The sequence below is a fragment of the Thunnus maccoyii genome, chromosome 20, assembly GCF_910596095.1.
Source record: "Thunnus maccoyii chromosome 20, fThuMac1.1, whole genome shotgun sequence".
In the NCBI taxonomy this organism is placed as follows: domain Eukaryota; kingdom Metazoa; phylum Chordata; class Actinopteri; order Scombriformes; family Scombridae; genus Thunnus; species Thunnus maccoyii.
Window position 1 is genome coordinate 22,977,819 of NC_056552.1, and position 14,038 is coordinate 22,991,856.

At 40.7% G+C, this 14,038-nt stretch overlaps 1 protein-coding gene across 1 annotated transcript; it reads left to right on the forward strand.

Moving 5' to 3' along the window:
- Nucleotides 1-355: 355 nt before the first annotated feature.
- On the forward strand, nt 356-13,892 carry LOC121886373 (cerebellar degeneration-related protein 2-like). The gene is made up of 6 exons (XM_042396288.1): nt 356-753; nt 8,602-8,714; nt 9,599-9,747; nt 9,842-10,006; nt 10,150-10,357; nt 10,493-13,892. Exons 1-6 carry the CDS (start codon nt 675-677, stop codon nt 11,267-11,269), a joined length of 1,491 nt encoding a protein of 496 aa, XP_042252222.1. The 5' UTR covers nt 356-674; the 3' UTR covers nt 11,270-13,892.
- Nucleotides 13,893-14,038: the final 146 nt, after the last annotated feature.

A 14,038-nucleotide genomic window follows, 5' to 3' on the forward strand; every position in this document is an offset into this window, starting at 1 on the left:
GCACAAAACTAAAATGGATTACCCGATCCTGGAAAGCAAAACATGGGATTTCCAAATCCGGATCATTCTGATACAGATTAAACTGAGTCCAAATCAGATACTGTACATGAGATAATGCAGCGTTTAAGTGCCATCTGAAATGGAAGCTTTTTAGAGTAATCTAAAATATTCTCCGGTTATTTTTGAACATGAGTGTCTTTTCATCTCAAGGGTCTAAATCATGGCTGTGATGTCATCTTTTCGTGCGGCGAAATCTAGGGGGCGCACTTGACCGAAAGCTACACAAAAGTGGAGACAAAACAGTATTATTGTTTACGAGCAGCACCTGAAGGCACCGTGAGTGTGTTGCTGAAAACAGGGAGAAAGGAAGTGCTGTTATTGCAACATCTCTGCCACGTCTCTGCAGCTGCAGCAGCAGCGGGTCTGAGGGCCGGGATGGACCGGTGCTGGACGGTAGGGGGATGAGAGGGAGAGGTGGGAGTGACCGAGGAAACACAGAGGAGAGGAAGGAAATAGGAAACACGTAGAGCCACAGCACTGTGCGCAGCTCCGGCTGGCTGTCTTGAAGGAGCGACCGCTTGCCTTCTTCTGGAGGATCCTGCAGGAGGAGGTCTATTGTTCAGACAGAGGGGGTTTCTGCAGTTTCCCGGGTTCAGAGGGAGGGGGGGTCACCCATGCTAAGCTCAGGGAGAATGGAGGAATTCGTGACCGAAGAGGAAGAGCCGTGGTACGACCAGCAGGACCTGGAGCAGGGTAAGACACCATCCTCCCTGCCTGCCTGCCTGCCTGCCTGCAGCATCCCCACTGTCAGCTGCTGGCGCCAGCACCGGCCGGTCAGCTGGCACACACTTAACAAAGGCTCTCTGTCGTGTAACGAGGCCACCGAGATGTCAGTTAGAGCTCTTTGCTCAGTTTCAGATCGATCACTTAAACATTGAGATCATCTGTAAGGTAGATACAGGCAGCGCTTCTTTGACAACAATGCATTGAAATCATGCCAAACAGGGCCTTTGCATTGCTGGGAATGATCAGCATCAGGCAACTGAGATAGATCCTTAGTAAGTAGGCTGTAATTACATTAAAATATATAAGTAAAATGCATATTCTGGTACAGAATTTCACAATTTTATAAGACACCGCCTACACATTAAGAAAGGCTCAGCTTCTGTGGACTTAAACTCATTATTTTGGGGCATTTACTCATCATTCTAGGCTGACATAAAACCTTAAGACAAAAGATAAGCAGTATAATCAGTGCAGTTTAGAGGATTTGGTATTTGAAGAAAAAAGTCTTGATGCTTTTCTGGAAAAATAATTCAACATTTGTCTTTGGTTTATGTCAAGGTTTATCCAACCTGTTTATAGCTCTCTACGTACTTTTAAATTTCAGTGTATCAAAGCATTTCAAAGATGCACTGCTGTCTAAACGTGCTCACTTAAACTTTTGTTGTTTTTGAGTTGTGCATATTGATGTAACATCAACTGTTTTGTGTCAGTTTTTCATGTATTTTGGCATAGTGCCTCTTAAAACTGCAACCAACAATTATTTTCATAGTCAGAATAATCTCCTCATAATTTCCTACAGCTTGATGTGATGTCATTATTTCGTCCAACCGACAGTCCAAAACCCAAAGATATGAGATGTACTTTAATGTTAAGACACGGAAAAGCAGCAAATTCTCAACTTTGAGAAGCCTTAAAAAGGTTTCCAAATGGATTTCAACGTTGATAAAAAATGTATTTCATCATATTTATGTTATGCCAGATGGACTTGGCATCAGCCAATTTCCATATAGATGAGGATTGGCTTTTTATGTTCCAGTTCAGGGGAACTAATAACACTCAGGCACATAGAAAACTACATTTTAGAGGTCACACTTTGTATATTGCAATGTACTGAACATATATCAACCAATTTACCAACAAATTGAATATGATAATTAAAATGACCGCATATCCTGCACAGTTTGACCTAGAATCTTGGAAACAGCATTAAATAAAGTCAGGAAACATTATATTTCCTCAAAGATTCCCTTTCTTATATGCATGGAAATGTTACAATTTCTAAAAAGGACTAATTTGTCATCAAAGACAAAGGCTTCTCACTGTTCTTTGCAGCACTAACTCCATTTCCTGTCTCTCTTCATCTCTCAATCACTTGTCCTTGTGCCAAGTAATTACAATGGTACATTTCCGGGGTTGAAATGATGCAAATGCAGTGATTTTACTTGACTGGAAACACATATACACATGGATGCATGCATGTGCCTGCCATTATGTAATGAAATTATTGGACAACTTCTTCTCTGTGCGCAAAGCGTCACACACCAGTGGATCCGAGGATAAAAATAGATCTTCAGTAGTCAGTGACTTACTTGCTTTTTTATTTTTTGGAGACAGTCAGGAGGCAAAGAGTAAAAAAAAGACAACAGCAGAGAGGACAAACACTGATGAAAGACAAAATGGCTGGAGTAAAGATGAGCCGTGTCTTTATGTGTGTCCGTGCACAGGCCTCTGTTATTTGACGGAGCAGAGAGGACTACTAGACCTCTCAGAGCAGCACTGTGCTTCAAAGTGCTGACTGCCTGACCTCATCTTTACTCGTGCTACAGTTCTAGATGCCACAAGTACTTCAGAAAGAGACACCCCTGTCATTGTATTACCTTGTTGTCATGCAGGAATTGCTGGCAGGCTGATGTTTGTTAAGGTCAGCCTGGTCTCAACATGATGGAAAAAAAGCCTCCTCTGCAGGGTTTCATTTTAAAAAGATACATATGCACTTTGGGGGAACATGGAGGAATAAAAATAGTGCAAACAACACATTTTACTCAATATAGTGTAACTCTGCTGCTGCTTTAAGCTGCTGTTTTGGAATCAAGGACTTAAATTTGATGATGATAATTTCATTAAAACACAGGAATTGAAGTAGTTGTCATTTTTTTGCAGAGAAGGTTCAGTTTTTGTTTTTTAGTTAGCAGATTATCCCAAACATTAGGTGTCAGTTTTCAGCGATTTTGGTGGAAATTTTGGTCACAGACCAAACAAGAGGTAATTAATTTTTGCGTTTCTGTATGGCTATTTATAAAGAACTTCATGTTTTCACTCATAACTCCTGAATTGAGAAATATAGAAGCATTTTTTTCTAAGATTCTTTGGTACAGCTGAATCTATCCATGTATGACATGTCTATAGAAATATTCTGCCATTTGGATGCATTAACAGAACACTTTTTCACATTTTGCTCTGTAAATTTCACCAAATCATCATCAAATTTGGTGTTGAAAAAATATAGATCAAACCCGAAAGAAAGCTTGGCTTGGCCTATTTGGCACAGATTGACATAATTCTTCACAACACATTTTTATAAGTCGACGTGTACATATCTGCGATCCTGTGCAATTTGATGTCATGTTGCCCTTTGGTAGCTATAGCAACATGATATATTTAAATTGCTATAACTTGTGGTGTTGTCTGACCTGAAAGTTTGTACACTTACTTCCTGTTGAAAGTGCTAATTCTCCAACAAGAGTCTACAACCATGCTAGCTGTTGTGTGAGGCTGTAAGGCAAGTTTATTTGTATAGTACATTTCAACAAAGAAATTCAAAGTGCTTTACAATGAAACATAAGGCAATATAAAAAGACATTAAAATACAATTAAAAAGAGTTAAACAGAAATTAAAAGAAGCTAAAATAGAATAAGACAGATAAAACAGGAGAGTAAAAGTTTCAGTGCAGCGTAAGATATTAATCAAAAGCCTCAAATTTGACTTAATAAAAGGCAGCAGCAAACAGGAAAGTCTTCAGCTGTGATGTAAAAGAACTGAGAGTTGCAGCAGACCTGCAGTTTTCTGTGAGTTTGTTCCAGATATGTGGAGCATAAAAACTGAACGCTGCTTCTCCATGTTTAGTTTTGACTCTGGGGACAGAAAGCAGATCAGTTCCAGACCACCTGAGACGTCTGGATGATTCATAACGTTGCAGAAATGTATTTTGGCCTTAAACCATTCAGTGCTTTATAAACCAACAGCAGTATTTCAAAATCAATTCTTTGACAGACAGGAAGCCAGTGTAAAGATCTGAGAACTGGAGTGATATGATCCACTTTCTTGGTCTAAGTGAAGACAGCAGTTCAGCAAAGTCATCGAAAAAGGTTGCACAGTATTTAGATGGCCCGTAGATTGTTTAGAAATATAGCTCAAGAAGAGGAATTCATCTGAAGAGCCTCATATTCATGCTGCTAGCATGGCTAAAATGCAGCATTTTCTGTCCCTGTGTTTTTATGTATATCTGGCTCCAGATGTAGGTGAAAAAACTTCTCAACATTTTCTGTATGCAGACGTATAATTAGGATGCGTCTTTGTTTGGGCCTATTGTGTGCTAGCCAGAGCCTCCACTGGCTGAAGTCCAATGAGAAAATAAAAGGCTACACCAGCTGAGATTGGAGGCTTGTTGGCTTGGTTTACATCTGATGAGAGGCTTCCTCGACTGTTTAAATGCTCCTCTTACAGCTTAATAAGTGTTTATGCCACCCAAGGACAAAAAATATTAAAGAGTACAAGTCCCGGTGCTGACCCTAAGAATCTTGCTTGGGCGTGAAGGTAGTTTTAATACAGAAAAGCACTCTGCCATAGCACTAAATAATTCATGTTAGGCCACTGTTTCTAGAACCTTTTTCTGTCAAGAAGTCAGATCTGCAACACAGGAAAAGAGGAACAGGAGAAGTCTTGTTTTCCACATTCCGCTGATTCTCATGGGTGATATGCACCTACCAAAACAAGACTGCCTGTGGAAGAGATCAGCACTTACAGTATGTACATGAATGTGCATGTGTCGACATATAGACATTTATCTAGTAACAGGTTATATTAAAAGGTTTAAAACCTACTCTAGCTCTTGTGTTTACTGCATGAAAATCGCAACCGAGTTCTTTGCATGCAGAAAAACACTCCCAAATGGAGCATGCGGGAAATGAATTCTTCATACATGATGTGATTATGCCTGAGCTCAGAGGTTTCATCTTGTGTGGGTCAAGCCTCAGGTCTATCTGGAGCATACAGACATTAGCTAAGTTGTTTGCTACTGCAGTGAGTTGTATCGATTGGCTCTCTTCCCCTCTCCCTCTCCCCCTCTCACTTTGTTTTCCTCCTTCCCTGTTTTTCTCTTGTCGCCGAGGCTTTTGGCTGTGGAGCACTCACTTTCTCACTCTGGCAGCCAAAGAGGAATCTTCATCTGAATGTAGACTCTAACACAGTGTTTGGCTTGTCTGGTTTCAGTCGTGGTGTTCGGTTTTAGATTTGTTAGATTGGGCCAAAGACTAGATAGGCTTTAAATAGACTAGCTGGCATTACAGTGACCATGACATCACTGCATCAGGAGTCTTCAGTCAAGGCAGCTTCTGTTAATGCAATTTTCTTTCTAGTTTATTATGGGAGGAAAAATAGCTAGCTGGCATTACACTGACCATGATGTCACTGCATCAGAGTCAGTCTCTGGCTATAGAAACTCTTTATATTTATAAAATGTGAGTTTCAGCAGTTGGTGCTCTTTTTTTTTCTTTATTTAGTCATTGTTGCTAATCCTGCTAATGCTAACTACCCAGTTCCTCCTCAGCTTGTTTCAAACAAAGCACTTCTTCCAGTGTGTCGGAGGACTTTTTCCTGGAGAAAAGAAAAGAAAAAGAAAAAAAACATGACAGACGTTTTCAACAAATATAAACTTGCATTTTTAAACCTGCATTGATAGATTTTTTTAGATTGATAGTTTCTTTTTCTGAAACCAGCTACCTGCTGTGGCTGTAATGATGCCCATGATAGTGGTGAGACTCAACCAACACAGTAAAGTTACAGGCTATAAAATAAAAACAATGAGCTGATGCTAAAATGCCTTGAGAGGTGGTGGCAACTGCAGAGTTGGGTGATAATTCTCTGTGGGTTTGTCACTAAGAGCGACTCCTTTCATATAAACGTAGTCATTTGATGATGATCATGATATTGTTAATTTAAAAAAAAAAAGCTTTACACAGCTTTAACTAGATCTAGGTTAGATTATAATTAATAGCCTACATCTGATGACAGTATATGGAAAATTTAGCTTGATTTGTACCTGTTGACTTTGAACAACTGCTTTCTATCACCATCTCTCACTAAACAGCCTCAGGCCACAAATACTGCAAAACAGAGGAGTAGAACATTGTTTTCAACATCTGACATGTTTTTTGTTGTCCTCCTTCCTTTTCTTTACACTACAAGACATGCTACCATTCCCTGGTGAGATGTGTGGAAGAGTTTATCTTATGATAAGGATAAAAATGAAAGTATGAAAAATTTGATGAAAAAATGAAAAATACTCTGATAAATCTGTGAAATCTTCACACTATATCAGAGAAAATGCAATTTATTATTGCCTTTGATTCCACCATGGTTATAGAATACCATGTCAATGTCTGCTTATGTTTTTAGTTCCATGCATGAGCTGTGGTCTGCTCCCACAGAGCATTTCTTGTGAACTCATTTGAGGAGAGAAACAGGGCTGGGGATGGGTGGGGGGGGGCTCCTCACTCACTCCAGCACTGAGGAGGGATCCATGTAGTGGCACCTGAGCTTCTGACACCACGGCCCCGAAGGAATTCATTAAGCTATCAGCACAGAGGGAAGTGTGTGAATTAGTCCATATGGAGCTGTTGGCAACAGCATGCTTAGCTCGCTACTCATTAGTCTAATTAAAGGAAGAGAGGGTAAGACTGCCAGGTATGGGTTTCAAAACATGCAGTGACTGCAAAATGGAGCCTGGCCGATATTACATTTTTAAGGTTAATGCCAATGTAGACATTAGAGAGAAAAAAATCTCAAATATATTGATCAATACTCATTCATCAATAAACTGCTCGCTGTTGCATCTAGAAACAACATCGTGAGAGTGGAGCAAACAGAAGTTGCAGGTTGTAAAACCAAAACAATGAGCTGAAAGGCGCTAAAACGCTGCATAGATAGATATTACTCTGTAGATTCGTCACAATGAGTGACCCCTTTCACATTACACACAGTCATTCAATTCATTGGTAATCACTAAATTACTAAAGACGTTACTAAAAGATTACTAGAGAAACCTGAAAAGCAGACTACTGTTTTATAGGTAAACTGCCAGTAAATAGTGTCAAATACCCATCACAGGTGATATCATCAAATCACTTGTGTTGTCTAACCAACAGTCCAAAATGCAAAGATATTCAATTTACAGTGATATAAAACTGCAAGTCCAGACATGTGGGAAGCTGGAACCAGAGGATGTTTGGCCTTTTGATATCGTGTCAGTTAATTGATTATCACAATATTTTGTGATTAGCTCTGTCGATTGACTTTCAGCACAAAATGATTTGCTTGGTAGACATAAGGTGACATTAGAGGAACCCAACTGATATCAATGCTGAAGGTAACACTTTGGCAAAACAGGAGTCATTATTGAATTCTGCTGAGACAGTCAGATTGTATGCAGCCAGTTAGCTGAGTGCATGTATTACAATACCTGAGCATCCTCAGTAAATGTATGTAAGCTACTGGTTGAGTTCATGATTTCTCTGTTTACTCTATTCCAACACGGCACAGCTGCAGTGATAAATGTGGTAAATGTTGCAGTGATACATGTCAGGAGTTGCGGTAAGGAGTTTGTGGTTTGGTATCCGTCCTAGAGAGCACTATTTATTATTAAAGACAGAGCTAGAGCTGCACGACAGATGACTTCTTTGGCTGTTCAGTCCCTCGCTTTCTTTCTGAGAGGTTGCAAACCGCATCTTGCTGACTCAGACTCGACAATGTAGGCCATCAATACCGCTGACTCAGAGCACAGTCAGAATACAGAATGATGACAGTGACTCATCTGGTTTTGGAGGTGCTTTAAAAGTCTGGAAGGACAAATTGAGTATGGTGCTATAGATGTATGGCGAGTGTAAAACATGATTTTCGTTTGACCAAAAATTCAGTGTAAACAATGCACTTTTATTTAACACATTAAATCTTCATTTGCCTGCCAGTAGACTCTCTAGATAATGCAAAACCTCCTGCACCCCTGTGTGGTGAATTTCAGCCTATTTCTGTCCTAATCTCAGTGGAGAGATGTCTGTCCAAATAATCTTGGCGCCAATCTCTGACCTTCATTTACAGACCTGCAGGGAGAGGTGCTGCACTGTCGTTTTGTCTTCCTGCTCTCTGCCATCTATAATTGAGCTGGTTCAGTGCAGAGAGAGATGACATGTTGGACCCTTTGATCATTCTGTTCCAGGCCCTGTAACCTCACTGAAAATAGAACAATGTGCTCTATTAATCGTGGCAGCGGGTAATCTGAATTGTGCAGCTGCAGTTTGTCTTCTGTGAGATTAACTTCCCCCCTTCCTTTCCTCTCAATCCTGTGACTACCGTGTCATACTTTTTCTAGTAATAGCTAATATTTCTGCCTTTTTTCCTTCTTCTTTCCCTATTATCCTTCCTCACTGTGACCTTCTTTTTCCCTAACTTCTTTGTTTGCTTGTCTTTCTCCCTCTCCGTCTGTCTTTCCGCACTCATGACTTACTTGTTCCTCTCTTCCTCCATCTCTCTCTAATTTCTAGACCTCCACTTGGCTGCAGAGCTGGGAAAGACTTTGCTGGAGAGAAACAAGGAGCTGGAGGACTCCCTGCAGCAGATGTACATTACTAATGAAGAGCAAGTGCAAGAGATTGAGGTAATAACGACAGCATCCTGCCAAGGCTGTCAAGAGCTTGCACTGGTCCAGGCAGGTTGGGAAGCACAGAGAAGGGCTCAATTATTAGTTATACTGATTGATTTTGAGAATTTTGAGCGTATCTATGTACTCATTTCTTCACACTAACAACTGAATTCATGAATTTAGTAGAAGTGCATCTACTGGAAAATACTTTTGGGTATGTCACTTTAATAAAAGGACAATAAGTGAGTTAAGACGCCATATGCTTCACACAAAGAGCAGCAAGTATGAAACAACTAGTTTGTACGACATGTTGTCCAACCACATCTAAAGGTAAATGTATTAATACCTGTTCCCAATGTCACGCATTTTCGGACAGTCTCTCCTCAAAGGCATTCATCATGTTGCACTCGGTTGTACACATGAAAAGTAACAGAAATAATGTGGAGAATGAAATAAGAGAGCTTGAGAGAGAAGTTCAAATCCAGCCTTACTTTCTCAGCTCCATGACCCCATCACTGTGTGGAGTGGGTTCGCTTGCTGGACTGTTGGTTTCGGAAAGCTACAATATTGTGATATAGCTAGCCCAATTCCGATGTTGGAAAGGTATGAGGGAATGTGGTTTCAGAGACTGTTAGCTCACCTAACAAGCACTTCATTTGAAGCACACTGATGCCTTAAATTTCCGAACACATTAATCCCACAAGCATGTCCACTTCACGTTCAGAGGTGATAATGTAGGTAGGATTTGAATGGGGCCTTTCAGAGCAAACAAGCATAACCCAGCCTTTACTATGGACTGCTCCCTTGATGTTCCACAGTAGTTGCAACTCTGTGTGTATGCGTGAGGCTGAGGCAACAAGCCTTTATGCGTGTCTAATGTCCATGTGTTTGTCCTGCAGTACCTTTCGAAACAGCTGGAGGTCCTTCGGGACATGAACGAACAGCATGCCAAAGTCTACGAGCAGCTGGACGGTACTGCCAGGGAGCTGGAGCGCACCAACCACACACTGGTGATCGACAGCAAGGCCTCACAGCAAAAGATAGAGAGGTGAGAAGAACTAGGGGATTTCCCTTTCCTAAAATCCTTCATCCTCCTCCTTTCTGTCTTTCCTAAACATTTGCCCCCCTTCCTCCTGGATCAGCTTGACCGGGACCATTGAGACTTTGCAGAACCAGGTGGAGTCTCTCTCAGGGCAGGTGGAGCAGCTTCGCTCCATGGAGCAGCTCCGAGTCAAGAGGGAGAAGAGGGAACGACGCAAGACCATCCACTCCTTCCCCTGCCTGAGGGAGCTTTGCACAGCACCCAGGTATGACATAGTACTGTTCTTGGCGCAGCCTGTAGGGCAGACAACACTTATAATATATCCACACTCAGATAATCAGTCATCATCTACTCTAACAAGTGTTATAAAAGTAGGCATTACACTGTATATCTGTGTCATTTTGTCAGGTACGAGGATGAGTTTGTAGTGGGCAGGGCCGAGAGCTTTACCGTGGATGTGAAGCGTCAACCTTTTGAAGAGGAGAACCAGCATCTGAGGGAGGCTGTGTCAGCCCTGCGAGCAGCTATCCGGACTGAAAGGGGGCGTAGAGAGGGTGTGGAGAGGGAGTGCAACCTGCTCCTTTCAGAATTCTCCCGCCTGCAGACACGAGTGCAGGTGAGTTTATTGTGAACAAGTATGGTTCAGCTGCTGGTAATGTATACAAAAGTACACTTTTATCAGAGAATTATATATATTGTGTAAAATATTTAACTGTACCCCTGATTGTAATGTGACTGTTTTTTCTCCCAGGATGCTGAGAGCTGCCAGGCAAGGGTGCGGGAGTTGGAGGTGGAGCTACAGGAGCTGCAGCAGCTACGCCGCGCCCGGACATTCCTCCTGGGCAGCGAGGATGACGGCGTGACTCTTACCCAGACTGTCCTCAATAGCACCCCGGAGACCGACACTTTCCTGGAGGTGGAGGTCGGGGAGACGGGAGGAGGCGTGAGGGAGGAGACCGAGGGCGGAGGTGGTGTGGGAGGGGAGAATCTCCCTGAGTCCAGCCCTGTGAGGAAAAGTTGCAGCGACACAGCGCTCAACGCTATAGTGGCGCGGGACGCATCCGGCCGCAGGAGAGGGAGCTATGCTCTTCACGCCAACAGCGTGAGGAAGAGAGGCATGTCCATCCTCAGGGAGGTGGATGAGCAGTACCACGCCTTACTGGAGAAATATGAGGAGTTGTTGGGGAAGTGCAGGCGCCACGAGGAGAGCCTGTGTCACGCTGGTGTCCAGACTTCCCGACCCGTCTCCCGAGACCCGTCCATGAAAGACTGCGCCATGGGCTCGACACCAGCACCCCCCCCTACCCCAACCCAGTCTCCCTCCACTCCCGAGGCCATTGAGAGTATCAGCAAGCAGGTGGAGGCGGTAGATAAGCGGCTGGGACAGAACACTCCAGAGTACAAAGCCCTTTTTAAGGAGATCTTCTCTCGTATCCAAAAGACCAAGATGGACATCAAAGCTACCAAAGCTGCTAAAGCTAGCAAGTCTGGCAAATCTGGCAAATCTGGCAAATCTAGTAAACAGTAATGGTATCCTGATTGGCTCTAAAAAGGACAAATATGTATTATGTCAGTATTTAATGCTTGTGGTTGAGAACAAAGGTTTGATGAAACATTCTTATAGAGGGTGCTATTTGAAAAATTCAAGTACAAGTCATTTGCGGTCAAATCAGAGAGCACAGTTTTCATCCAGAACTGAAAACTTCCAGCATACACCAGAATCTGATTTGCATGTAATAAATGTTAAAACTCTATGAAATTCAGTCATACAATATATAAAACATGAATGAATTGGTTATGAACTAATTTAACTTCCCTCATAATCTTTTTTTCACTCTAAAAATATAAAGGCTTCACTGCCTTACTGCATTAGGTATATACTGTACCACAATAACACAATAATAGCAATATGCCTCTCATAAGAGCCTCACAAGTGCACTACACATTAAAGCTTCACACTATAAAACTGCATCTCTGACAGGAATATGGGTGGAAATCTTAATCTAATATTAACATAGAACTTTCTCTGTTAAGTTTAATATAGTGGACTCTACTAACAGTTTTGTAACTACAGTAAGAAAGACAAATACTGATCCTCTCAGGCCACAGTGCTGTCTGTCTCGTAAATGAACTCGAGGTGCTAATAATTCTCCCATTATGTATGTCACTATACAAGCTAACACTGTTCAAAATATAAATAAGCCTTTTGTGTGGATCTCTGTGTGTGACCTTAAAACTGCATTTCTTAAGTTTGTGACGCGTCGCCCTTTTGTCTAGACATTTAGAGGAATCGTTTGACATTTAAGGAAATCCCTTTTTTTTTCCGCTTTCTTCTCGAGAGTTGAATGAGAAGACTGATGCTACCCTCATGTCTGAGAGTGGTATTGATCTTCTTATCAAACTCTATGTGTCAAAGCAAATAAGAGTGTTTTTCACAAAATGTTGCACTGTTATTTTGCTGAAATTCTCCTTTCAATTCAAAGTGCTTAGATGCCATTGGAGATCAAGTGAAAAGAGATGGTGAACCAGACTGGCTTATGAGAAAGTACATCTTCATATGAGCTACAACAAGCCATTGGGCCAAAAATAAAATTGCTCAATGAGATACAGGAAGCTCTGTTATTTATTTACAGAGGGGAGCGATATCTACGGTATATGATCCACTCTTTCACATGCACACCATATGTTGGTTCGTCCCTTATTTTATTTTTTGAATGTGGAGGACTGATGATCCCACTAAATGCTGAAAAGCTGCTGTCATAGAGAAAAGTTGCGAAAGACAATCTTTGCAGATTGTTGTTTTCACTATCTCCAGGGCATTATGAACACTCGTTATACAAAACATAAGAATCCTGAAGGCTGTGAAGTCATCATGTGTCTTCATTAAGTAAAACAAAATGTTTCTGAATGCTTTTTGCTTTCATGCCATATAAAGTATAAGTAGTTTTCTTTATAGGGGGAAAGTTTCTACTGTACACCTTTCTCAACAAAGCAGGTAAAGAAAAATGACAAAAAAACACGAGAGAGGCATAACTGTGGTTGTACTGGCCATTATATTAAAACAGCTTGAACTTCTATAAAAACACATAAGGAAGGGGCTCCTTTTTAAAGAAAATAGTCCAAAATAATGTCACGATGGTGAATAACAATTCTTTGGTGCATTTTTTTTTAACAGTGCTGAGATTATTATCCTGATAGAATGATAATTATAGCTTGACAGACACACTGTATAGTAGACCTGTAACCAAGTAACCTAGTAAAAGGCTTTAAACCAGGGCTTTGTCTAACACCTAGCAGTCTTACCAAACTATAAAACTAACCTGCAAACATATTGCACCTTTTTCACAATATACAATACCTATGCCTTTTTCTGGTTAACCGCCTATGTATAAACCTTTGTTTATAATGAATGTTATTACAGATAATATTTTATATCTGATTTTTCGGTGAAGTTGAAAACATAACCTAGCTTGAAACCTTTCACCTGTGGCTCAGCTGACACCTGAGGGACCCTACACTTGTGTTTGAGGCTGATGATTTGTTGGTGTGTGTGTGTGTAGGATGTGAAGGATGGATGATTGTCTGCTAACTGGTACTAAAATCAGAGAGAAATCTTGTTAATCTCCTGATAATTTAAAGGTAAACTAGCTGTTGCAGCAATTTAATTGGATGGCTGTGGTGTATAAAGTGCATTTTTAGGTAAGTGCTCATGCCTTAGAAAGATTCAAGCAAATGGATGAAGGAATATGTGTTAGTATAGACAAAACAATGCCAAACACAAGCCTTTTATCATATTTTAAAGGCTCATGGGGTTTCTGTACTGCAATGTCTTACCTATTGCACTTGAAAATGTTTGACGCCTCATTTTTTTGCATATTTAGGATAGTTAATATGAAATTGTACCTGTGTATTTATTTGTGTGTGAATATTTCTTTGTTTTTACTTTTTTCAGTGCCTATATGTGAATGTTACTAACATGCTGTTAGAATAAACTTATTTAATTTGCTTTACTTTATTATCCATTTTAAACGTGTGCATTATTAGTTAATAAATGATATTGGAATTTAAGATTAGTCTGGTTTGGTGTTAGTTCACATCATTACTGAACTAAGACCTACTTTACCCTGTTAATAAAGCCTTGATATAATGTATCTTGTGTTGTTGTATTTATTGTATTATACACTAATGCATTGTAAAATTACACATTTTAACACATCTTTGTCATGAAAGCAGGCAATTGCAAAAACATATTGTATTTTCATTTACATATTCACAGGACCTTAATAATAAAAAAGAT